The 27084-nt window shown below is 46.1% G+C and overlaps 1 protein-coding gene across 1 annotated transcript in view; it reads right to left on the bottom strand.

The window, feature by feature from the left end:
* The window catches only part of TAF1 (TATA-box binding protein associated factor 1), a 303188-nt gene that overhangs the window by 100254 nt on the left and 175850 nt on the right, over positions 1–27084 (bottom strand). The window contains exons 23-29 of the mRNA XM_085608461.1: positions 21751–21992; positions 20305–20518; positions 14242–14407; positions 12367–12578; positions 11356–11464; positions 10664–10762; positions 1295–1472 (exon numbers count right to left, since the gene is read on the bottom strand). Of these exons, the coding sequence (XP_085464587.1) occupies positions 1295–1472; positions 10664–10762; positions 11356–11464; positions 12367–12578; positions 14242–14407; positions 20305–20518; positions 21751–21992 (1220 nt within the window). The remainder of the gene's footprint in view (positions 1–1294; positions 1473–10663; positions 10763–11355; positions 11465–12366; positions 12579–14241; positions 14408–20304; positions 20519–21750; positions 21993–27084) is intronic.

Here is a 27084-nt window from a genome sequence, read left to right as displayed (position 1 = left end):
TCATCCCGCTTTGTACCATGCTACGGTACAAGATCAGATCCAGAGACAAAAAGATAATGTAGCCTATGGTGATGGCTTGGACACGATAGAGGCACAGAATCAGGATCAGGGTGCATAACCCTTTGTAATCGCATAGTAACCATCAATTGATCTTAGGACGCCGGTTTGGGACCAGACATAGGTGTAAGCACTGGAATATCCTTTGGGGCCGGCAAGGTCGGGGTAGCATAGAACGGCATGGATCATGGGGCTGGATTGGAAGTCTGCACCACAGTTGGTAAGGGCTCGGTAATTGGTCCCAAGGAGACAGATTACGCCAGGGTTGGACCCACCAGAGGTAACCCAACTGGAGGACCCTGCAATTCCATAGTGCCCAAGGGCGTGCCCAAAGGAGCTGGGAGTGCACTGAAAGTTTGCAGTACGACCTCTTTGAAAGCTGCTATTTGCTGCTGGGTTGACAGTGGCCCGGGAAACTCAGACGCTTCACAGCTGAGTAATCGTTTTCATGGCAGGTCACCTCGAAGGAGTACGACTTACATTGTTACGCCCTAATGCTTTCTCCTTGAAGTCACAGTGGCAGGATGGGGTTGAGTCCTACGTCCCTTTTTTATGCTTGCGTTTGGACTTGGACCTGGAGCAGGACTTCAAGCACAAAGGTCGACACATGGTTGCTGCAGTTGTGGCACGGCTCAGAAACTGCTGTTCGGACTGTTTGTTTTGAACATAGTCAGAAAACTGTCAATCTCAGCAGCAGAGCTCGGGATCTACGCCGGAAGGCATTTATAGAGAGGAACTGACACCTGTGTGCAGGGTGTGGTACTTATACGTGGCCTACTCCCTCATTTCTGGGGTGGTCTGGAGCCAACGTGAAAGGCACAACACCACTTAGCAGCATGTGGGAGCAAGGATATGAAAAAAACCTCAAGATCCATTGTGTTCTAACCATAAGTATGCATCAGAAATACTGTTGTCCATTACAAAAGGTGGAGTTGGAAGAGTACGTCCAGATATGCAAATGTGTGCATAAAGAGACAAGAGTGTTTGTGTTGTAGAAGGGAGAAGTAACAATAACTATTGATAATGCTAGGGTATACCAGTAGGAGGTTTGCGGTGGAGATGGGGTCTAGTCACAGACCACAAAAGTTGTGGCGGTAGGGGAAACAAGAACGACAAGAACCTCTAAGTGGAAACCCTGAATTATTGTATAAGATTGGGTACTAGAAGGAGAAGAGATACTACATGCACTGCGATGTAGGCATGAAGACGGGTAGAGGAGTTCCCCTTTGGTTCGTACCGTTGTAGGTAATGCTGTTCTTCAAAATAAGCTCAACCTGCTCACGGAACTCCTCGCGGGAAGGGTACATGCGACGGCGTACATTCTCACGTAGGGTCTGCAAGTCCATGGGGCGAAGGACGATCTTGTAGTAATCCTTCACAACTTTGCCGTTCACTGGTGTGTGAAAGGGATACGTCTACAACAAGCAAATGGAAACAAATTTCACTTGCGGAGAAAGCAGGTCATATTAAGAAATATTAAAAAATATGTTAGGACATTCAACATGCTAAAAAAATACGCTATATTGAGTCTATAAAGTCTGCAATGCAAAACACTGAACATTTTTATCATCCCCATCATGTTCAGCCACGGGTACAAGCATGGCACAGCACACCTACAAGCTCAATGCACAACTGCTTTAATAGCACATCTATTAAAGATCTTATATGCTATTCCTACCATATAACCTCCACCGAGGTCCTCTTTACAGTTACTATTACATAGCGTTCCAACTTTGCAACATTTACTAGAGGCCTCCTACGACACCCAATAAAGCTCTATTCTGTTCCTCGTATAGAACATATGCTAAACGATTCCCAACAGACGAGATTTACTTGAGTCTCGCTATACTAGTCCTATGTGGTCACATCGACTAGAGGCCTTTCATAATGCTGCCGTTATAGAACTGTGGGAATCTGGCTCTGTATACAATATACCGAAGCGAGGTATAGTGCGCACTGAGTCCAGTGGATCCCCAGAGGTATAGCAGAGGCTGAAGTAGATAATACCTCGCTGTAAGAAGCTGGCTCCGTATATACTATACCAAAGTGAGGTATAGTGTGCACAGAGTCCAAGGGATCCCCAGAGGTATAGCAGAGGCTGAAGTAGATAATACCTCACTGTAGGAAGCTGGCTCTGTATATACTATACCAAAGTAAAGTATAGTGTGCAGACTCCAGTGGACCCCAGAAGTGTAGCAGAGGCTGAAGTAGATAATACCTCACTGTATGAAGCTGGCTCTGTATATACTATACCAAAGTGAGGTATAGTGTGCACAGAGTCCAAGGGATCCCCAGAGGTGTAGCAGAGGCTGAAGTAGACAATACCTCACTGTAGGAAGCAGGCTCTGCATATACTATACCAAAGTAAGGTATAGTGTGCACAGAGTCCAGTGGATGCCCAGAGGTATAGCAGAGGCTGAAGTAGATAATACCCCAACTGTAGGAAGCTGGCGCTTTATATACTATATCAAAGTGAGGTATAGTGTGCACAGAGTCCAAGGGATCCCCAGAGGTATAGCAGAGGCTGAAGTAGATAATACCTCACTGTAGGAAGCAGGCTCTGTATATACTATACCAAAGTGAGGTATAGTGTGCACAGAGTCCAAGGGATCCCCAGAGGTATAGCAGAGGCTGAAGTAGATAATACCTCACTGTAGGAAGCAGGCTCTGTATATACTATATCAAAGTGAGGTATAGTGTGCACAGAGTCCAAGGGATCCCCAGAGGTATAGCAGAGGCTGAAGTAGATAATACCTCACTGTAGGAAGCAGGCTCTGTATATACTATATCAAAGTGAGGTATAGTGTGCACAGAGTCCAGTGGAGCCCCAGAGGCATAGCAGAGGCTGAAGAAGATAATACCTCTCTGGAGGAAGATGTCTCTGTATATACTATACCAAAGTGAGGTATAGTGTGCACCGAGTCCAGAGGACCCCAGAGGTGTAGCAGAGGCTAAAGTAGATAATACCTCACTGTAGGAAGCTGGCTCTGTATATATTGTACCAAAGTGAGGTATAGTGTGCACAGAGTCCAGTGGATCCCCAGAGGTATAGCAGAGGCTGAAGTAGATAATACCTCACTGTAGGAAGCAGGCTCTGTATATATAGGAAGCTGGCTCTGTATATACTAAACCATAGTAAGGTATAGTGTGCACAGAGTCCCGTGGATCCCCAGAGGTATAGCAGAGGCTGAAGTAGATAATACCTCACTGTAGGAAGCTGGCTCTGTATATGGTACACCAAAGTAAGGTATAGTGTGCACAGAGTCCAGTGGATCCCCAGAGGCTTACAGAGGCTTAAGTAGATAATACCTCACTGTAGGAAGCTGGCTCTGTATATACTATACCAAAGTGAGGTATAATGTGCACAGAGTCCAGTGGATCCCCAGAGGTATAGCAGAGGCTGAAGTGGATAATACCTCACAGTAGGAAGCTGGCTCTGTATATACTACACCAAAGTAAGGTATAGTGTGCACAGAGTCCAGTGGATCCCCAGAGGTATAGCAGAGGCTGAAGTGGATAATACCTCACAGTAGGAAGCTGGCTCTGTATATACTACACCAAAGTAAGGTATAGTGTGCACAGAGTCCCATGGACCCCAGAGGCTTAGAGAGGCTTAAGTAGATAATACCTCATTGTAGGAAGCTGGCTCTGTATATACTGTACCAAAGTGAGGTATAGTGTGCACCGAGTCCAGTGGATCACCAGAGGTATAGCGGAGGCTGAAGTAGATAATACCTCACTGTAGGAATCTGGCTCTGTATACACTATAACAAAGTACGGTCTAGTGTGCACAGAGTCCCATGGACCCAAGAGGCTTAAGTAGATAATACCTCACTGTAGGAAGCTGGCTCTGTATATAGTACACCAAAGTAAGGTATAGTGTGCACAGAGTCCAGTGGATCCCCAGAGGTATAGCAGAGGCTGAAGTAGATAATACCTCACTGTAGGAAGCTGGCTCTGTATATACTATATCAAAGTAAGGTATAGTGTGCATCGAGTCCAGGGGATCCCCAGAGGTATAGTGTGCACCGAGTCAAGTGGATCCCCAGAGGTATAGCAGAGGCTGAAGTAGATAATACCTCACTGTAGGAAGCAGGCTCTGTATATACTATATCAAAGTAAGGTATAGTGTGCACAGAGCCCAGTGGATGCCCAGAGGTGTAGCAGAGGCTGAAGTAGATAATACCTCACTGTAAGAAGCTGGCTCTGTATATACTATACCAAAGTAAGGTATAGTGTGCACCGTGTCCAGTGGATCCCCAGAGGTATAGCAGAGGCTGAAGTAGATAATACCTCACTGTAGGAAGCAGGCTCTGTATACAATATACCAAAGTGAGGTACAGTGTGCACAGAGTCTAGGGGATCCCCAGAGGTATAGCAGAGGCTGAAGTAGATAATACCTCACTGTAGGAAGCAGGCTCTGTATACAATATACCAAAGCGAGGTATAGTGTGCACAGAGCCCAGTGGATCCCCGGAGGTATAGCAGAGGCTGAAGTAGATAGCACCTTACTCTCTTTTATGGTAGAGGGGTTGAGCAGTAAAACTTTATCATAGAGTAGTGTTAATCATTTATTGTACACACACAGGCAAGAACTGATGTCACAAATTGAAAGACTGAATCCAGACCAATGGTTTGTATGAAAAGTGACTTTGTAATTTTATTTTTAGGACCACGATTTACTTATTAGCAGATAAGTTAAACTCTTCATAAAGTGTGATTTTCAGTAATACAGTGAGTACTGGATTTGTAGGAACATTCAGATTATTTTTACAGTTCAGAAAACGATTTGTAAACTGTTCAAAAATGCTTGTAATTAATTTCAGGCTACTGTTCTATATTTATACGAAACACACTCCTAACAGTTTACACCACACAGGACATTTGAAAGCAGGTTAGTTCTTGTGCAAGCAATAGGTTACCTTTTGTGCAATACAAAACAGTTCAACACTTAAAAAAGATTTTCCAGAGAGAATCCACCACTAAGTTCAATGGGTAAAAAGTGTTAAGCTACACGTGAGTGAAATGGTTTTGGAACTGGAGTTTTGGGAGGTAGAACCAAGGTTCACGTTGGCACTCAAGAGGCAGCACTAGGGCGGCTGGGTGCAGGGTGCCAATGTCAGCCAAAGGGGCTAAGGAGCACCTTGGTTGAGGACTGCTCAAGGGCAGGCCACCTGTACTCAGGAGTCAACCTCCTAGGGTTAAGGTCAGGGCAAAGGGGGTCCCAGGTTTGCACCAAGTCCACACCACCAGCGGCGCAGGGGAGGCCGGGTGCAAGGTGCTCAGGGGGTGTCAGGAGCCCAATGCTTTCCAATGGAGGATGTCGGTCGTGAAAAAGGACTGCAGGCTGGAGCCAGAAGACTGATTGAAGGGAGCCAACGACTGGAGGGGGAAATTAAAGAGTTGCTGGACACTAGGACACCATCGGTTGGGCACCTCAGGACTCAGGAGCTGCGGGTGCAGGGGTGTCTTTTCGAGTGGGATTCTTCTCACCGGTTCTGGTCGGGGGGACCCTTCAGGATGAGGCTGCAGGCGTGGAGGAGAAGGTTGGTGGAGGTCGTCCAATGCGGACACTCAGGTCCGGATCACCGTGGTGTACCTTGCTGGGTTGTTGGGCCACTCTGACTCGGGGAGGCCGGCTTGGGTTGGTGTTGGACAAATCAGGTGTCCACAGGAGGTAGGAGTTCTTTGAGAAGGCAGGGAAGGTCCCCTGAGTGCTTGAACGCTGCTGGCTACAGGACATGCCGGGTTCAGCTCGCAGGGGTTCCGAGCAGGAGACAGGCTGGTACGGCTGGGGCCAAAGCAGCTGTTGTTGTTCTCCTCTTTTGCAGCACGGCTCTTCGGTCCTTTTTCTTGTAACGACGAATCCGAAGACGCAAGGTTCAGGGGTGCCCTTAAATACTAGATTTAGGGGTGTTACAGTGGTGTACAGATTGAATGGGTCCCCTCCCTGTGGTGTCTACCCCCTCCAGTAACCACCCTTCAGTGGAAGGAGGCATAAGCATCTTCCTTATTGGCGTGGTCCCCCCATCTACAAGATAGTGGGGACTGAGATTTGTGTTTTACCTCGCCTCCCCCCAACTGAGGGGTAGGGTTGGCAAAAGAGGGCACACCTTCCTTCCTGGATAGGTTTTCCTGCCGGTTCTCGCACCCAAAACGGAAATACTAGATTTAGGGGCGTTACGGGCAAGTAATGGGTCCTTCCTGGGGAGGGGGTACACCCCCTAATATGCCACCCTCCAGTGGGAGGGGGGTATATGCCTCACTCTGGTTGGCTGGGTCTCCCCATTTGCAAGAAGGCAGGGACAGAGTTGTGCTTCACCTCGCCTCCCCCACCTGAGGGGTGGGGTTGGCAGTGGTCAGCACTCCTCCCTTTCTCACTGCACCAAAACACGCAGCCTGCAAAGGCAGTGTGTGAGTGTGAAGGTACAGGACCTCTAAGGGTGGCACAATAAGTTCCTCCCTTAGAGGTCCTGTACCTTCACATTACACTTAAGACTGGGAAGTTTGGTATCAAACTTCTCAGCACATTAAACCCACACTGATGCCAGTGTCGGACTTAATGTAAAATGCACAACAGAGATGCCCCCTGAAACTCGACCAACTTCTAGGGACCTGACTGAGTGGCTGCTTAGGCTGCCACAAACAGACATGTTTCTGGACCCCTGTGTTGAGAGCCAGCTGCTCTCGGGGGCCTGAAACAATGCACATTCTGGGACGAGGTGCCAAGCCTCCTCTCCCAGGATGGGCAGGGTTCACGAAGAACATTTGCTGCTTTCAGCAACTGGTTCCCACTGGTTCTACCCCCACTTTAGGTGGGAGAACTAGTGGGAAAAACACATGAGGGAAAGAGGTGTGCCCACCTCTGCCAACTCCACCCCTCAGGTGGGGGAGGCGAGATGAAGCACAACTCAGCCCGCGCTATCTTGTGGAGGAGGGACCTAGCCAACCAGGGACAGGCTCCTGCCCCCTCTCACTGGAGGGTGGCACGATAGGGGGTGTACCCACCCCAGGGAAGAGACCCATTGGACCCTGCCCTTACCTACCTGTAACGCCCCTAAAGCTAGTATTTAGGGGCACCCCGAACCTTGCTTCCTCAGAACCAGCCTGACAAAAAGAAGAAAACAAGAAGGGCCGAACAGCTGTGAAGCCAGCTAACAAGAGGAAGACGCCCACTGACTTGGCCCCAGCCCTACCGGCCTGTCTCCCCTCGAACCTGCTCCTGGGAAATCACGGTGTGTCCTGCAGCCAGCTACCTCAAAAACCCCAGAGGACCTCCCTGACTTCACTTCCAAAGACTGCTTCTCCCGTGAACACCAGATTTGTTCAAATGCAACCTTTGGCAGCAGCCAGAGACCACGAATCCAGCCCACTCTGTACCCGCCGAACCCGGACCGAGCTAGAGTGGAAAAACACCATGAGGTCGTCACCCCGGCGATCCTGACCCGAGATCCGGAGACCGCTGACCTGCCTGAAGCCTCTAGCCGACGCCTGCAGCCTAAATCCAGAAGGCCCCCCCTGACCGCGACCCAGAGCTGGTAAGAAGATCCAACCCCAAAAGCCACCCCTGCACCCGATGCCACACGGCCTTGTGTGCCCAAACCAACGGTGCCTAACCAACCCTTAACTTCCCAACTTACCTCTCCTAGTGGTGGTTGCACCCAGAAGTCCTTTGTCTCCCTCCCTGCCAGCAGTGCTTTTGCAAACCGGAGGTTCTCCATAGAAAACAACAGGGCGCCGGACGTCGAAACAGCACTCTGCACCCGGCCACCCCAGTGCCACTGAGGGTGCACCTTTTGTGCTACTTTGTTACCCAATTTGTAAAATGCACAACAGAGATGCCCCCTGAAACTCGACCAACTTCTAGGGACCTGACTATTTGCAGTGCTTGCTCCAGCATTTTGGAACTCCCTCCCCCCGGAACTCCGTATGTCATCTTCCTACATTGAGTTCCGGAAGGGTCTTAAAACTTTTCTTTTTCCCCGAGCCTACAATGCTTAAATTCCCCTCTGCTCCTGCCTGCTTCTCACAATCTAACAGCGCCAAGAAACCGCATGGTAAAAGTGCGCTATAGAAATGTTTTTAAATTCAAATTCAAATTCCAATTTGCCCAGACCTTAACCCTAGGAGCTTTGCTCCCACAACTCAGTGGCCTGCTTACCAGCAGCCACCAACCATAGGCCCCCTATCCCCCTTTGAGTAACATTGGGCCTCAACACTCTGCACCCGGCCGCCCTAGTGCCGCTGAGGGTGCAATAACAGTGCATCAATGACCCTGGGGGACCCCCGAGTCTAACTCCAGAACCTTAACTCCCACAGTCGATTACTTACCTGAGAGCTGTTAACTTGTTTTTCCTCCATAGGATAACTGACAATTTTCTTCCAAAAAATTACTACGTATGGAGTTTTGAAATCTAAAGATATTCTTTCAAAATCCTGAGAATAACCAAAATGTAGTTACTTCCTGCTCGGGAGCCGTCCATTCCTTCCATCACCCCGTGGAGAAGAGCCAGTGGAGTAAGGGGCACCTCCCATCCCAGTGCCACTCAGTCCCGATGTGACTGAATTATATTCAATCTTAATGAATATAGATTTGTTGCTTACTTGTAGTCCTGCTTCTGCATTGCAGGACCTTCAATGGAATCATAAACATTAGAATAATTTCCAACTGCAGCTCACTGGTCACAGGTTGCACAGCAACAGGATCGCAGCACCTTTACATTTCAATCACACTCCTCAAGGATTAGTGCACCTTTACATTTACAGCCCTCAATGATCGCTGCACCTTTACATTTCTATCACACTCAGGGATCGCAGCACCTTTACATTTCGGTCACACTCCTCAAGGATCGCTGCACCTTTACATTTCTGTCACACTCAAGGATCGCAGCACCTTTACATATCTATCACACTCCGGGATCGCTGCACCTTTACATATCTATCACACTCCGGGATCGCTGCACCTTTACATTTCGGTCACACTCCTCAAGGATCGCAGAACCTTTACATTTCTGTCACACTCAAGGATCGCAGCACCTTTACATTTCTATCACACTCCGGGATCGCTGCACCTTTACATTTCGGTCACACTCCTCAAGGATCGCAGAACCTTTACATTTCTATCACACTCCGGGATCGCTGCACCTTTACATTTCGGTCACACTCCTCAAGGATCGCAGAACCTTTACATTTCTATCACACTCATGGATCGCTGCACCTTTACATTTTGGTCACACTCCTCAAGGATCGCAGAACCTTTACATTTCTGTCACACTCAAGGATCGCAGCACCTTTACATTTCTATCACACTCAGGGATCGCTGCACCTTTACATTTCTATCACACTCAGGGATCGCTGCACCTTTACATTTCGGTCACACTCCTCAAGGATCGCAGCACCTTTACATTTCTATCACACTCAGGGATCGCTGCACCTTTACATTTCGGTCACACTCCACAAGGATCGCAGCACCTTTACATTTCTGTCACACTCAGGGATCGCAGCACCTTTACATTTCTATCACACTCAAGGATCGCTGCACCTTTACATTTCGGTCACACTCCTCAAGGATCGCAGCACCTTTACATTTCTATCACACTCGGGGATCGCAGCACCTTTACATTTCTATCACACTCAAAGATCGCAGCACCTTTACATTTCTATCACACTCCTCAAGGATCGCAGCACCTTTACATTTCTATCACACTCCTCAAGGATCGCTGCACCTTTACATTTCTGTCACACTCGGGGATCGCTGCACCTTTTCATTTATGTCACACTCAAGGATCGCAGCACCTTTACATTTCTGTCACACTCCTCAAGGATCGCAGCACCTTTACATTTCTATCACACTCAGGGATCGCTGCACCTTTTCATTTATGTCACACTCAAGGATCGCAGCACCTTTACATCACACTCAGGGATTGCTGCACCTTTACATTTCTATCACACTCAGGGATCGCTGCACCTTTACATTTCTATCACACTCAGGGATCGCTGCACCTTTACATTTCTATCACACTCAGGGATCGCTGCACCTTTACATTTCTATCACACTCAGGGATCGCTGCACCTTTACATTTCTATCACACTCAGGGATCGCAGCACCTTTACATTTATGTCGCACTCAAGGATCGCAGCACCTTTACATTTCTGTCACACTCAAGGATCGCTGCACTTTTACATTTCTATCACACTCAGGGATCGCAGCACCTTTACATTTATGTCGCACTCAAGGATCGCAGCACCTTTACATTTCTATCACACTCAGGGATCGCAGCACCTTTACATTTATGTCGCACTCAAGGATCGCAGCACCTTTACATTTCTATCACACTCAGGATCGCTGCACCTTTACATTTATGTCGCACTCAAGGATCGCAGCACCTTTACATTTCTATCACACTCCAGGATCGCAGCACCTTTACATTTCTATCACACTCAAGGATCGCAGCACCTTTACATTTCTGTCACACTCCTCAAGGATCGCAGCACCTTTACATTTCTGTCGCACTCCTCAAGGATCGCAGCACCTTTACATTTACAGCCCTCACGGATCGCTGCACCTTTACATTCCTCTCATGCGAGATCATCAAAGCACTCTTACATTGGGCATGTCTCTCAAGTCGTTGATGATGGACTCCAGCGTTGAAGACAGAGTGACCATAGGATCCGTACGTCGCCGGTGAATGGACTTATGAGGCCGCTGTAAGGAAAGAGAAAGGACAGTTGGCAAAAGCCAGAAAGAAGTCCAGAATCTGAGGTTCAATGAATCCCCCAAAAACAGACAGAGGTGGAGGATTTGGTATGGGGAGAGAAGACACAGGATTTAAGGCAGAGTGAAGATTTTGGACGAATGGATATTAGGCAAAATATTACTTATTGTTTCAATCAAGACGTGGCTGTGATTCCCTAACACAAAACAATGAACTTTTTGACACTGATTTGAGAATTAGTGTTAAATCAAACAGACAAGGCAAACTGTGTTGTGTATTGGTTCTTCTCTAGGTCTAGCCTCCCCTGCTTTATAACGACCAAAACCACATTTGTAATTGTAATTTCCAGAAAAAGGTATATAGGCGGTCTCAACTAACCTCTGTGGCAAAATACAGTCCAACTGGAAGCTGCCGTGTTATACAACAGTGAAAATGATGACGTGCTGAGCTATGGGAGCCGGCAATTTGAACTTCGACTACAAGAGATTAAGTGCTGAGCCATAAGCCAGACGGTATTCAGGTTCGTAGAACATTATTCTGCATACGAAGGGACATACATGTATGTTAATAGGTCTGAACTCACGTTTAGGTAATCACAGTGCACTGTGGTCCCAACTCGCCGTTTCTTCTTAGGTGGAAGTGGCTGCTTGGGGAATTTCAAGACTAAGGACTTCCTCCGCACCTCATCCGCACTGGGGTTAAAGGAACAGAGAAGCGATCAGCGTCCACGCAATCACATCACTAATTCAGCATCAGTAATGAAGCTCGTATCCAGGAAAAGAACCAAGCAGTGTGTGACCACAGGAGAAATGAAGCATGAACCAAGAGCTGGTCTATCACTGATACTACGCACTCTGGGGAGTTTATGGTCTCATACAGTTTGACATCCAGACACATAAACCGCCTCTGTCTCAGCTAGCGATCATGAAACCCCTTCACTATTCAACCTTGGACTCGCATAGCCCTTCCAAAATATACACTTACAGCCAAAAAAGAGCTCAATACATGGAAGCATATCAGTAACAAAGCTTACAAGCATGTAAACCCATCACTACTTAACATTACATCCTTGCAGGCCTTTTACTGCCCATGTTTACGATCTTATGAACCAACCTCCGTCACAATTGAAGCTTCCAATTTAACAGATAACCCTCCTCAATATCCAAGCACAGAATCATATTCCACAATCTGTTTAACCTTCCAATGCAACAACCCACATCACTATCTGTGCTCACAATCAAATAATCCCAGTACCATTCAAGCAAAGCATCCTAAAACCAGTCACCAACCGTACGTCCACTCGTAGATACCAACCACTGTTTCCTAAGTTTCAACTCTAGGGCAGAGCAGTATTCCATCCACGGTCGAACCTTACAAACCGCATCACTATCAACATCTTTCAATTCTACAGACTCACTAGTCACTGCCAATTTACCTGCTCATGGTCTCGCCTTCTACTAGCACTATTTTGGTGGACTTTTATCTCACACGGGATTCCCACACAGTCCAAGACCCTCCCAGACACTACCCGGGTGATTCGCTCATTGGCTGGGACTTGGCAAACTTCGTCAGATGTTTTTGTGCCGTTCATCACCTCTCAATGAGCGTCTTCCCCAAGACGATCTTGGTGCCTTCGACTTTGATGAGCTCCTCGTTGTCGTTGTGGATCACGGTCTTTTCCAGCTCCTCCTCTTGCTCCTCGGTCATTGCGACAGGGTTGGAAGGAGGAGCGTTGGTTTGGTAATAGAGAGGACAGAACTTGTTGGTCCTCATGTGCCCAATAGCACCGCAGGCTCCACACTTGAGCTGCAAAGACAGAAATAACATGTAAATGCAATATATGGAGATACGGTTAGAAAGTTCAAACTCATAAAGATAAAGTAACAATTCAATGCGAGTCAACAATATCTACTAATGTAAAGATATCGTCCTATTGAATACTCAAATGTTCTGCAGTCAACAATGAGCACCTGTGGTCCAAGCATTTAAGTAACAGCGCTATCCAGATACAGACTAATAGCACGCGCTGCCCATCTATTAAAAAATATAACTTCACCACCTCAGTCACCAGACTTCAGTGAGCTACAAGAGCCAATATCATGCTGCACCCACAACCAAACAACAACCTCTGCCTGAATAACCTGCATGACAGGCAGCAAACCCCAAGGCAACGGAGGGATCAGAGCAGAACGCTCTCTTCGTTGCTGTTCACAGTTTCGCACCTTATTGGGTATCTTTGAGACAGTTTCCAGGTCTACGCTTACCAAAGGTCAATTGAAAGGAATGAGATGGGCCGTTAAGTAAAGCCATGAGACTGCACGAGCTGCACGGGTATGTATAGTGGACGTCATCTGCTTTGGTGTGTTTGTGGCAGGATTTCTGCTGGTGTGACTGGCAACTCCTTCGTCTCTGCTGAACATGTTGCCTTGAATCAGACTCCCTGGGCTGCATCAGATATGCTTACAAGTCTCTTTTCAGTCTCATTATAAAGCTCATCCTGCATAGCTGGAGTATTCTCCTAGACTGTCTTGGGATTTCTATTAACAGTGACATATACAGAGATCCATGCAAGGGTACTTTCCTTGTAGTTCTATAAGACATTGTGTAAACACTCAATAAAGAAGACTGGAGGTTGCTGAAAATATAGTTTCACGGCTAGAGGAGTGGAGTGTCAGACATATAGTACCATCAACAAGCATGCTCTGTGGTCCTTGGGGAACCCGCAGCTTAGAGGACAGTACTCTCAAACAAAAAAGAACTATGTAAGGACATTGTTCTACCAGTATGAGCGCCAGCAAAGGTGGATGTGTTCCTTGCTACCAGGAGTAATTCAATCGACCAGGATCATACATTCTACGTCTCATGCAAATCACCATCTCTCACCAGTGCTGTGACTAACCATCCGTCTATTACCAACCTCAACAGCCCATCTGTCGGCTCACAGCCCTTTTGCCTGAACAACCCAGTCAGTATCTTCCAAACAGAGTTCTAAATCAAACTGCTCACCTAGCAGTAGGCAAACTTGTTCCTCTCCTGTGAGGAAATTGGGTGCATTATATGGTGTGGTTGTGCGACCTCATAGTGTAATACACTTGTCAACGCCCTCTAGTTCCAGTAATGTTCGTCTGGGAGATTCACTGGACTCTGTGCACACTACAGCTTACTTTGGTATAGTATATACAGAGCCCGCTTCCTACAATTACAATCTGCCAATGTTTAAAAATTGTCCCGATAACAAATTCACTTAAACCGATAATAGAACATCCACAATAAATAGAGGTAAATTTATGATGGAATGGGAGGAGTTAGAGGTCATATAAACTTGGTAAAGCGGTAACAAAGGGTGTCTCGTACAGCATGAACAGTTATGAAAAAGGTGGCATGCTTGCTGGTGTGTTCTTCACACTTTGTTAACTTGTAGGAATAAAACAGAATATTCTAGAATCAAATCTCTTAATGATTGATTTACCTTAAGGTCTGGTCGCTCCTTCATTTTTTTGGGTTTCTTTTCTGGAGGACCCTTCAGTTTTTCCTTTTCTTGATTACGTTTTAGTCTCCGAAGCTGTTCTTGAATTCGTCGTCTTTCTTTTCTCATCTCCTCACGGTGTTGCTCATCGAACAAGGCAAACTTCCGGCTAAAACAGACAAGTTCTGTTAGAGCGTATCAAGACACAGGTTGAGCAATGCATGAACACTCATTACCATCTCTGCCACCAACACAACAAAGCAAAACAGACAGGGCTTTTGGCCAGTTATCTATTGTTTGCTCCTTACCAAGGCAATCGCTCCAGTGCCAGGGCTCGTCCCAGACTCACACAGTTATGTAATGATATCTGTATTTAATAAGCACACAAATCACCCCCGAGGGGGTCTCTCGGTGCTGGTGAGCCCCACACAGGTAAGAAAATAAAATTAACAAATATTAAAGGTTAATAAGCCAAGCTTTTGGGAATTTTTTTCAATAAAACTAGTTCAAGGCAGGAGCGTAGATGTAGTGGTAGTGGATTCCAATGTCGAGGGGCCAGATAAGAAAAAGAGTGCCCCGCATGCCTGGCAGTACGAATGCGCCAAAGTAGCGGCTGCTTACTAGATCCAAGACTGGGCTGGAATTTAGGGCAGGAGCTTGTTCTGCAAATAACGTGGGCCACTTCCATGTAAAGACTCATGGACCAGGCGAAGGAACTTAAAGGGGGCATACAGTGCACCAAGATCCAATTCCAAGCTTGGTAACTCCAGTCCTGGGCACGGGAAACTGATGGATACGATGGGTTCCACGTTTTCTACCTTAATAGTAGGACTATTAGCCCACCTGTTTGAGGAAGTGGGTAATAGGGCTGCTAGTTTCTTTTCATATGTGCCAATAGGTTCTGGGATGGGCACCATTGGAAAGCAACCAGTGTTCAGGATTCCAAGACATAATTGGGATCTCCCTTGGGTTAAGAGCCGGTGCCCAAACACAGCCTCTGGGTCTACTCTCTCTGGGTGTTTAGAGAAAGAACAAATGTCACACAGGAAGAAGTGCTGGCGAGGTAGGGATGATCGAAGTAACACGAGACATTTAGTGGTCAGGATACCTCTAGGCGACAGACGTGGGATATGAAGGTGTGAGAACCTGGAGAATACCAAAAGGACAGTTATTGCTAAGGGCCCTTCCCTGACCCCTTCCAAAACACTGCTGGTTCACTGACCACCCAACAAGCTCATACACCCTCTTTCTCGAAGAAGCCGTGAGGGCTTTTGATGCATCTGCTTTTCCTTAATGCGTCAAATTATCTTTTGTCTATCTGAACACATCTAACAACGCACGTTCATCAAACTGCAGACGTCTGTGAACTGTGAATACTGGTCTAAAGCACATCTCAACATGTCTTGTGAATGAAGTAACGTGACTGACTGAGAGGCCTGTTACAGCTCGAGAAGGGAAGCAGCAAGTAGTGTGCCTTCGAGAGAGTCTGACATAAAAGGTGTTCTTCGAATGCAGGCCCTACAGAACATGCCACAGGAGACTACAATGTTTGGCATATAAACAAGTGGGGGGACCATGCTTTCTATTGCAGCAGAAATGTAACATGTTATGCAGTCATATGACCCAGTTATCAAGATTCTCCAGGAGTTCACCCAGAATCCAACACAGCACCAGCCTTCAGCAGTATGCCACCTTCAATGATTCCAATCAAAAACCCAGGCTTCTGTGAACTGAAGGGCTTCGGCAATTAAAATGTGGATTTGCCAGCGAAAGACAGTATCCTTTAAGGGACGGTTTAATAATTGAAGACGAGTCATTAGAATATTATATTGAATGAGTCAAGTATGAAGCTCAAAAAGGCTCCAATACAAACAGCATCTCAAGATTGTGAATGGGTCATAAAATAATCCTAGTATCTATGGATGGATGTATGACGTTACAACGCACACTTTTACAACGCATGCACTTACAACGCATTTTTTACAACGCAAAATCCATTACAACGCCTTCCATTACAACGCATGACACTACAACGCATTTTTAAAAACTACCTTTACAACGCATTCCATTACAACGCATACTACCTTTACAACGCATACCATTACAACGCATAATATTAAATTGCATTTAAGGTAAGTATTAGATAGTATAGGGGTAAAAATTACTTTTCCTACTCCAGGGGGTGCAACAGTAGGGTAAGTGTTGGATAGTATAGGGGTAAAAATTACTATTCTAACTCCAGGGGGTGCAACAGTAGGGAAAGTGTTGGATAGTATAGGGGTAAAAATTACTATTCTAACTCCAGGGGGTGCAACAGTAGGGTAAGTGTTGGATAGTATAGGGGTAAAAATTACTATTCTAACTCCAGGGGGTGCAACAGTAGGGTAAGTGTTGGATAGTATAGGGGTAAAAATTACTATTCTAACTCCAGGGGGTGCAACAGTAGGGTAAGTGTTGGATAGTATAGGGGTAAAAATTACTATTCTAACTCCAGGGGGTGCAACAATAGGGTAAGTGTTGGATAGTATAGGGGTAAAAATTACTATTCTAACTCCAGGGGGTGCAACAGTAGGGTAAGTGTTGGATAGTATAGGGGTAAAAATTATTATTCTAACTCCAGGGGGTGCAACAGTAGGGTAAGTGTTGGATAGTATAGGGGTAAAAATTACTATTCTAACTCCAGGGGTGCAACAGTAGGGTAAGTGTTGGATAGTATAGGGGTAAAAATTACTATTCTAACTCCAGGGGGTGCAACAGTAGGGTAAGTGTTGGATAGTATAGGGGTAAAAATTACTATTCTAACTCCAGGGGGTGCAACAGTAGGGTAAGTGTTGGATAGTATAGGGGTAAAAATTACTATTCTAACTCCAGGGGGTGCAACAGTAGGGTAAGTGTTGGATAGTATAGGGGTAAAAATTACTATTCTAACTCCAGGGGGTGCAACAGTAGGGTCAGTGTTGGATAGTGTAGGGGTAAAAATTACTATTCTAACTCCAGGGGGTGCAACAGTAGGGTAAGTGTTGGATAGTGTAGTGTAATATAATGCGTTGTAATGGTATGCGTTGTAAAGGTAGTATGCGTTGTAATGGAATGCGTTGTAAAGGTAGTTTTTAAAAATGCGTTGTAGTGTCATGCGTTGTAATGGAATGCGTTGTAATGGATTTTGCGTTGTAAAAAATGCGTTGTAAGTGTAGTGCGTTTTAAAAGTTGCGTTGTAAAGGTTGTTCCCCTCTATGGATAGGTGCACTACAAAAGAACCCTGAACATCAAACACCGCGTTTGCTCTTCGAGTTTAGTTATAGTGGATAGTGAACTCCGGTAAGAGGACTGACAACATCTGGCGGATACAGAAACAAGGGGGTTTTCTTTCTACCAAAAAGCAGGAACACAAATAACAGTTTTCCCTGTGGCAGGAACTTAATGTTAGGAGAGATATAGATTTGTGTGGTCAATAACAAAGACCCAGTTCGGGTATTAAACCAGAAACCTGAACTATCCTGAACTCTCAGCTCTGGGCCACATGCTCCACAAAGCACGCAGCCCTGAATTAGGCAGCAGCGTCCTCAGACTGAAGCCCCATGCACCAGCCGGGTCTGTATGGCTGTTTGGATAAAAAACAGCGTTGTTTCCTGAGCAGGTGATGTTTGATACCATTAGCACATGATTAGAAGGGTGAGACGAGTACAGACACTGAGCCCTGCGTCAGCAGGCACTCTGCGTTTGTGTGCAGGTGTCATGCTCATACCTTCGAGGAACCTGAAATGCCCCCAGGGCACTGGGAGCAGCCTCATCCGGGATACCAGACTCCATGTTAATATGCAGGCCCCAATGGCATCTTAGCTCATGGAAGTCGCCATCTTTCCCACTTCATGCAGAATCATGGTCATGCCTGCCATTAGGCAGAGGTCATATCTTACCGTACCCGAGAACTGTGAAAGCATCAAGTGATTTGATTGATGACATAGATACATCTCTTAACGTGGCAATCGTCTGGGTCAAATGTCTACTTTTCACCATGTCAAGGTTAACTAAGAACATATCGACATCTAGCTGACATATTGTAGTCTGAACTGAAGCCCTTTTACCTTAAATGTTAATATGGAAAAGTCTGGGATGCACACCTTAGTGCATATAATCCATGTCAGACGTTACTAACCTTATGTCAGGAAATCCAATTTCTGATGAGATTTAGTATATAAGGAATATCACTTTACCATCTGTCAAGAGAGTTCCTTCACCCAGATGATCGCCTGAGATTCTGCCGCAGCAGGTCTCACCTACTGCCAGCACACTTTGCAGATGCGACATCTTGCCTGAAACCGCTAAAGCCGAGTCCCCAGAGGAAGACCCCAGCGTGCGCTTGCTCTTCACAGAGAGCACGGTCTCCACACCTCCGCAGATAAAAATAGCTTTTGTGTCAACAAGGCATCTTTTCTCCCTCAGAAACTCTAGACTGCAAGTTGCTCTGCCTTCAATGCTGTCTCAGTATAGCACATTGCAGTAGCTGTTAGGCTGCTAGGCTCTAGATAACATTTTAACCATGTTAGAAATGTTCATTTTATTCTCATTATTTTAGAACGTGCCTTCTTGCTGTTTTTATCATATTCTGTGTAGTTGTTTTAGAAGTAGAGAAACTGATTGCTCCAGTAGAAATAAATACTTTTTAACTTAAAAGTGTTCATCCTGGTTAGTACAGTGAGTGTGATACTCTGAGCAATGAAGTAAGGTTAGTTGCCGTTTCCACGGTGCCCTTGATCCTTTTACGGGAGTAACCCAAAGGCAATCCTTTTTGGTCAACTGCACATTGAATAGTGTTGTGCGAGGCCGCAATGACTTGCTTTTCACATTCATCGCTGGTTCACACGCGAGTGGGAAAGCCCACCTTGTAGACCTACACCAAAGTTGTAGCTTACACATCCTTCACAACCCTTTCAAGTGTTAGGGTGATCATACGCACATACTGAGATTGGAGCCTCGATCCTGCAATTAGAAGTGGGCCACCAGAGAGTCGACTATATTTAAGCTCAAGTACTTGAGCCCCACAGAATTCCCGCAGTGTTTAGTATTTGGTTCTAAGAATACGGGAGAAGATATTCACTCCTCTGCATGGGGGCCCACAACACCCCACTTACTCGTAAAGCCAGTGGATTACATGTAGTCATACTTACACATACTATTTGATTTACACCTGTATAATTAATGTCACTAGCTCCACCCCTAAGAAGCATTTTGTCCTACACCCAACCTCATACTGTACCACCCTGCTTCATTTGTGCAGCCATGTAGTGCAGAAACACCACCCATTGTGTACACAGCCACAACTTCTCATGGTTGCATGTGGTGTGTTCCTCTGCAGCCTGACAAAACAATACTATTCATCCTTCTTCCTCATAGAACAAAACCCCCATCAGAAAGTATTACAAGCAGGTCGCTTTACATGTAGCATCTACGACTTCTTAACTTTAACGCCACTGCAGGCGCTCACTCTGTTCTGCCAATTTGTCCACATTTCTTGAGCTGTTGTGCTGTAAATAGTTTGTGTTTGAAATACTTGGGCCTCTGTGGCTTTTACTCAATAATTTCGGTGAGACTTGCAGGTGTAGGATCACCAGATTGATGGCACTGCTGTCGCAGGATACAAACAGGAGTTGTATGTGATTTAAGAGCACAGCCTCGGAATGCATGGAAATGGTTTTTGTACCCGAGTAGCGATGAAGTACACTGCTATTATACTGCGTGCTGTGAGTCGTACAAGTTGTTCGAGTAAGGGGCAGAGAAGCAAGAAGAGTGTACTTAAGGAGCACCTAGGACTTGAAATGTTGCCTTGGAAACAGCAGCACATGTTGTACCCAAAGTACAAGATCCTTTGACTTATCCCCTGCCCTCCTAACCATTCGGGTCGCATCACCGAACACCTGGGTCTAAGTGCTGGTGGGGGCTGGAAATGAATACAAGAGAGACGCTCAGTTTACATGCTGTACAAACGGCCCCCATGCTCGTCCGCTCGCACTGCTGGGCACACTCTAGGAGTCTGAATACATCTGTAAGAAGCCCCCTCATACATACATGAACTCGTCATCTTTGGTGGTGCGGATTCGGCTGTATGCATCAATGACGGATGGCTTTCGGACTGTCTCACAGCGCACGTACTCCTTCCCATCCTCGTCTCGGAATGTGCGGTAGATCTTCAGCCGACGGCCGCTGGCTGCAGAGTTCAGGCTGGTCACAGAGGCGGTGTCATCGTCCTTGTGTGAACCTCCGGGGGTGGCAGAGCCGGCGGCTAACAAAAGAAACAGAGACATGTCAGTGTGGGTACACAGCCTCAGTCAAATCATCTGCTGACTGGAGCAGGGAGAGTTTACGATTAGACCAATCCCACTGATCTATGAACTAAACCTTAGGACAATTAATAAAGAAGAGGGCGCTCCTACCTAGCATCCTGGCCACACCACCAAGCCATGACGATGGACACGGAATTCTAATTAAAGATGGAACTAAATATCCTAGCTTGAAAATGAACTGACTTGTAACTGGCGCTGCACTGAGAACCAGCGTCAATCTGTCTGTATTCATGGGAATCGACAATGTTTCGTCGATATGAAGCCGCAGAGCCTATCTGCTCATTTTTTCATTGTTCTTTCTAAAATTGGAATTTTGTGAGTTTGTAAACATATAGTTAAAAAAGTTCAATTGAGTCTACGTAAAAAATACTGTCATTAGACAAACAGCACAAAAATCCCACACACGGGCTAAAGATCTTACAGGCTCAGCCAGAAGAGAGATTCAACAGGTTACCAATGCAGCCATGATGTCAGCTTCCAATGGATCCAAGTAAGGCACATTACCAGGAGACCAGTTACGGATTCACAACGCACGTAAAGAACATATTGCCGTGCCGATTCCCAAACTGCAGCCCTCGAGCTCCCCTCTAGTCTTGCAAAATGTAACCTTTACTACGTTCCTTTGTGGCTCATCTGTGACCAGACGGACTGCTTTGCATTGAAAAACACTGGTTCTATCTTGACGTTTTTCTGCCATTATCAATGCATTAAATATTTTAATGATCACAACAATAAACTACTTCCAAGCTATCATATGTTGATATTCTGTGATAATGCGTTTTATTTGGAAATATGGTCAAAAGCATATTTATCTGTGAAATATACCCAAAGTGAGCCTACCTTTATAGAAGGCGCGCGCACACTACTGTAAGTGCTACTCTCCAGAACTCATCCACAGATTTTCAATATAGATTGCGTCTTTGAAGACATCGGCGCTTGCACTCCACTTGTAAAACTGGAGGCTGAGACTCGTTCCCCAGTCGCTGCCAGCCGTCCGATGAGGACATCACTCTACTATGTTATTTCCAACATGAGATTCATTTTATGAATGCCTACAGGTACTTTGCAGTTAACAACCTTTTGACTTGGATGTTCCTCGACCTGTGCTTCTTGCCTGACAAAGAATTTCTATGTTCTAATGCTGTCGTCAAGGACTGTAAAGTATACTCACACATCCCCTTTCGGTCTCGCCTGTCCTTTTTGGGTTTCTCCCTTTCATGGCAGCTGTCCTCCCCCATCAACATCCTCTGAAGCTCTTTCCGCTCCTGTTCTTCGCGCTCACGAGACAGCTGTGAACTAGTCTTCTTGTTTTGCAACATGTTCTCAATGTTTTTCCCCATTTCCTCAAAGTCGCTATCCTCTGCAGAGCTGCTATCTGTATCTGTTGAAAGCACCTCAGTTGATTCCAAGACTCTGAAACGAGAGATAATCAGAGTGAACATGAGGGAACAACAAGGATTCCCACCATCAGCAACAAGCAGGCACCTCAGAAAAGAGGCCACAGAGAAGCAGTGAATTTAGACTGAAAGATACATGAGCAAAGAGAACAGGACTCACCGGAAAACACCGCTATGAACAGTCAAAACAAAGTACATGGTATGAAGATGCAGAATGCAAAGGGTGTTTTGGTGCATGTTTTGGTCTAACTGACACAGGTCAAGGGTTTGGTGTGGATTCACTTGCAGAGGGAGAGAAGGATTGAGCAGAGGGGCCATCACTTTCAATGTTGTAGAGGAACGAGAGATCCCGCAGTGGGTAGTTAGCCTGCCACTATAGCAAAACGTGGGATTTTGTTTGGAGGTAGGGTCAGGGTGGTGTCCTTCAGAACCACAGCAGGATGTCAAGTGGAAAAGAGGGAGATTAGGAAGGTGGCCAATGAGGAGAAGGGCACACAGAGTTTAAGCAGTCACTGGCCCGAAGGCAAGCATGGAACAGCTGGTGACTTCCAAAAGCCATTGTTTATTCAGAAAGGGCTTGTGGAGGTTTGGTGGAAAGGATACGAGGGCTGAAATATTATATATTGGAGGAGAGGAGATTAAGTATGCTTCAGTGGGTAGACAGGGCAAGAATGCCATGATGAAAGAGGGGTAGATGGAGTTTAGTTATTTGGCAGATGTCAGTTTGAATGCCCGGACTGCGCTGTTGAAATCCAAATATGGCGGAGTAGAGCGAATGGGCGAGTTGCTGCTAGGATTGGACAGAAGGTTCTTGTAAACTTTTCATATTTTTGCATCTTCCCAAGAATATTAATATAAGACAACACTCTCTAAAAGATGTTCAAGAAAATAAATAGGCTATAAGAGAAAATAGCTGAAAAAACAAGTTGCTTGCCTTCGGTGACGCTCTTTCTGGTGGATTCTTTATCAACACGCAGATTTCTCACCTTAGAATGTTCACCAGGCGCTAGATTGGATCCTTAGATTTTTCATAGTAGTTCTCCTGCGAGCTGCTAGGTGGCACAGACTCCAAACCAGTAATTACCCAGGTGGAGGGTCTGTGGCGTTGACTCCGACCAAGAAGTTGGCAAAACTGGGCAGGCAAAGTGTCCTTTCCTTTAGACCTGCAGGCAGTAGTGCTTAAAGAACGTGTGCACCGACGCCCATGCTGTTGCCCGGCAGATGTGAAGGACAAGTACTCCTTGCGTCAAATCAGCAGTAGCAGTCTGAGCCTTATTGGAATGGGCGCTCAGACCTTCTGGGCTTCTTCTTGGCCAGTTTTCTCCACAGAACCCCACAAAAAGCTGATCATTTATTTATGTTATTTATTTAATTTATATGGCGCAACAGCTACCCAACAAGGGTTTCCCGGCGCCTAGACGCGAAAAGGACCACTCGATGACCTTCTGAACGATCTATGTAAAAACTTCAAGCTCTTTTGGAGTCCACTGAATGGAGCTTTCCTTTCTCTTTCAAGAAGTGAGGGGAGCAAAGAACGCTGGTAGGGTGACTGAATGCCCAACGTGGAAGGGAGTCCTGGCTTTTGGTAAGAAGACTGCCCGAGTCCTCAGCAAAAAGGTGGTGTAGGCAACTCACTAAAAGTGTCTGTAGTTCACTCATGCAATGAGTTGAAGTAAACACAATGAGGAAGATAGTCTTTAATGTCATGAGATGCAGAGAGCAACCATGCATCTGCTCCAAAGGGGTTACATATGAGGACGTTTAAGATCAAGTTAAGGTCCCACAAATGGTTTGGGGGGAAACGTGTGAATATTTTAAAGATCCTCATCACAACAGGTGATTTAAAAAAGGATGGTCGGTTCGGCAAAAGTAGAAAGGCAGAAATGGCAGACAAAAAATCCTTTTATAGTGTTCACCACAAAGCCTTGCAGAATTCAAGACAAAAAAAGAAAAAAGACCGACCGGCAGCTTTACCGGTAAGGAGTCTCTATTTCGAATCCCAAACCAGGTAACAGACGTGTCCCAGTGCCTGGCATAAATGGAATTGGAGTAGGGACATCCACCACTTCAGACGGCAAATCAAATGCAGTCAATTTCTGCCGCTCAGTCTCCACGCATGGAGCGGAATATGGTGCAGACTCGGGTGGAGGACCCTGCCCGGTTGTTGAGACAGGAGGTCTTCCTGGAGTGTCTGCCTGATAGTAATGTAGACGCTCATGCTCAGGCATTCCAAGTACCACACTCTCCTAGCCCAATACTGAGCCACCAGATGTCCCGATCTTCTTCAGAACTCGGGCATTACAGGGAGTGGCAGGAGGTCTACAAGAGTCCTTTGCTCCATTCCAGCCTGAAATAGTCTCCGAACGAGAATACTTAGAGAAAGGTAAATGTGCATAGCTGTTGACACTGCACGTTCTCGATGGTGCCGAAGAATTTTCCGAAGGACTCTCCCCATTGGTGGAAGATGGCCTGCACCACCTAGGGATATAACCGCCACTCGTGATCTGCCAGAGGACATCTTAGTTCATCTAACCTGGCATTGAAGGACCCTGCCAGGTGATTGAAGCCTAGGAAGACACCCTGGTGCTTTAACCATCTCCAGAGATGCAAAGTCTATTGGAACAGGATCCAGGACCCCGCCCCTCTTGTTGCAGTACCATGGTGTTGTCTGTGGGAACCTGCACAAGCCTCTCCTTGATGGGTGGCAGCAAGACCTTCAGAGCTGGACAAATAGCCTGCAACCCAGCAGATTGTTCTCCCTGGAGGGCTGACTCCACATCAGAGACTTCTCATAGGTGACCCCCGCCCAGAACCCAGGAATGAGGCTTCCATCACAACTGTCAGCTCTGGGTGGAGAAGGGAGATGAGCCTTCTGCTGGACAAATTATGGTAGGTGAATCACCACTGCAGATCCCGAGACATCTCCTTCGAGCCCTGGATGGTGTTGGAAAGGCAGACTCATTGCTGGGCCCACTCAAAGTCCAGGCTCCCCTGCAAGGCTCAAAGTGTCTCCTGGTGTAGCAGACAAGGACGAAGCAAGACACTAAGAGGCCAAGAAGCCTTACAGCCACCTTCACCTGGATCAAAGAATGAGTCTGAAACATCGAGATCATAGCCTGACCATCTTCGATTAATTTTTGCAGAGGAAAAGCCTGAATTTCACTGTATCCAGTAATGCCACAATGGAGGGAAGCCTTGGGGAGGGAATTAGGTTGTTTATTGTGACACTCAATTATGTCAAAAGGTGTGCCTTTGCCTGAAGGCAGCCCATGACGGACTGTGGCGAGCCCGCCTTCAGCAGCCAGTCTTCAAAATACATGAATAAAGCGATTACCAACCTCTGAAGATGGGCAGCGACCATGTCCATCACTTTCATGAACACCCAAAAGGTGCTGGTAAGGCCAAAGGGGGAGCACTGTAAACTGAAATTGTTCCTAGACCACAATGAACTGTAAGTAACACCTACGGGACTGCAACGTTAGTACATAAGAGCTTCCTACAAGTCCAGTGACATCAGCCAGTTAGTTGCCGGAGTATAAAGCATTTTGAATCTGGGCCAACATGAACATTTTAAATCTGTCCTTCCGCAGGAAGGCATTGAGAGGACAGAGGTCCAAGATCAGCACTAGGAAACAAAGAAATAGAGAGAGTAGCAACCTCTACCCTTCCCTGAGCCAGCACCTTCTCTATGGCACTTTTGGAGAGCAACTTGTGCACCTTCTGTACGATGGTGGACAGATGCTCCTCTGAAATCTTTTCAGGTGTTGGAGGGATATTAGTAAGGGAGGAAAGAAAGGGTAGGCCATAACCATTATGCATAATTTGCAAGAGCCATTTGCTGGAAGTGAATCAATGTCAACCCAGAAGAAAGCGAGGGATCTGGTCTCTTACTGGGTGTGCATAAGCCAATAAGGGCAAGCTAAAGCAGTTTACTGGCTGGTGTAGCAGGGGAGGAGCTGGAAGACTGGTGCCCCTGCTGATGGTTCAACACCTATGACCGAAAAAGGAATGGGCTGTTGCAAAGACTGTCTTCGTCTAGAAACCAGCGCTCTGGAGTAGCCTCCAAATTTCTAAAAACTGGAATTGTTTTGCAGGAGACTGTCAGCCCCAAAGAACACCCTGCAGCTCTCTAAAACATTCCAAGGTGGAGCCCGCCGTGCCTGCCTTACCTCCAAAGAAACAGATCAAAGGACATGTGGATCAGTGAAGCTTGCACATCACCCAAAAGGCCAGGCAATGTGTGTTATGCAAGCCAATACGGTTAACATACGAGATGCGTCTTGCCCCTCAAGTATCGTTCAGAACTGTTGGCAAGATTGTAGGAAGCTGGCTTTTTATGTGATGTATCAGTAATGTGATATAAAGTGTAAAGAGTCCAGGGATTCCCTTACTAGGGGACAGGGGCTTGCTGTGCGATCCCAAAGTGCTGTGTTAGGGGGTAGTGTGGTCACACAGCCTTAGGCTTAACAAAGAGGACTGCTAGACATTTACAAATGCACACAATAATCAATAAATTACAAGATGACTCAAGGAGAGCCACGACAATTTATAAAATGTAGCTTTATACATGTTTAGGGCATCAGAGAACAAGCATTGGCATAGCCAACAGGTCTCGCCTTTGGGACCTTATAAAGGTTTAGTTATGCAGCATAATATCCTTGGTGCAACAACATCAACTGTTGCATAGCTAAACGCTTATAATGTCCCAAAGGCGAGACCTATTGGCTATGTCAATGCTTGTTCTTTTGGGGCCACATTGCTTGTCTTTGCGCCATCAAATGAAACAAAAACAACTAAAAACCTGAAATGCAAATTTACGAAGAAACAAACGAAACATGCCATTGATAATGCCCGAAGATTATGCCAGTAATGGTAACTGATAAGCCAAATTTCTTCCAATATACCAAGGGTTTTTTGGTATCTTTTGCAATATTTAAAAAAATTCTTCCATAGCCTAATCATTAGTTATTTAATTATTATTGCACAATTGATTAATTATTCCCCGATTTATCCACAATCTCACCCTAAGTTAGTGTTTCCCCAACCATGATAAAATGGAACCCAGGCTAGGGGCAACTACATAAGGCTGACTTTGAACCGACCTTGTC

This window comes from Triturus cristatus, chromosome 5_2 (genome assembly GCF_964204655.1).
Source record: "Triturus cristatus chromosome 5_2, aTriCri1.1, whole genome shotgun sequence".
NCBI classification, from domain to species: Eukaryota; Metazoa; Chordata; class Amphibia; order Caudata; family Salamandridae; genus Triturus; species Triturus cristatus.
Note: the sequence above shows the minus strand (reverse complement) of the source record. Positions and strands in the feature narration are given on the sequence as shown.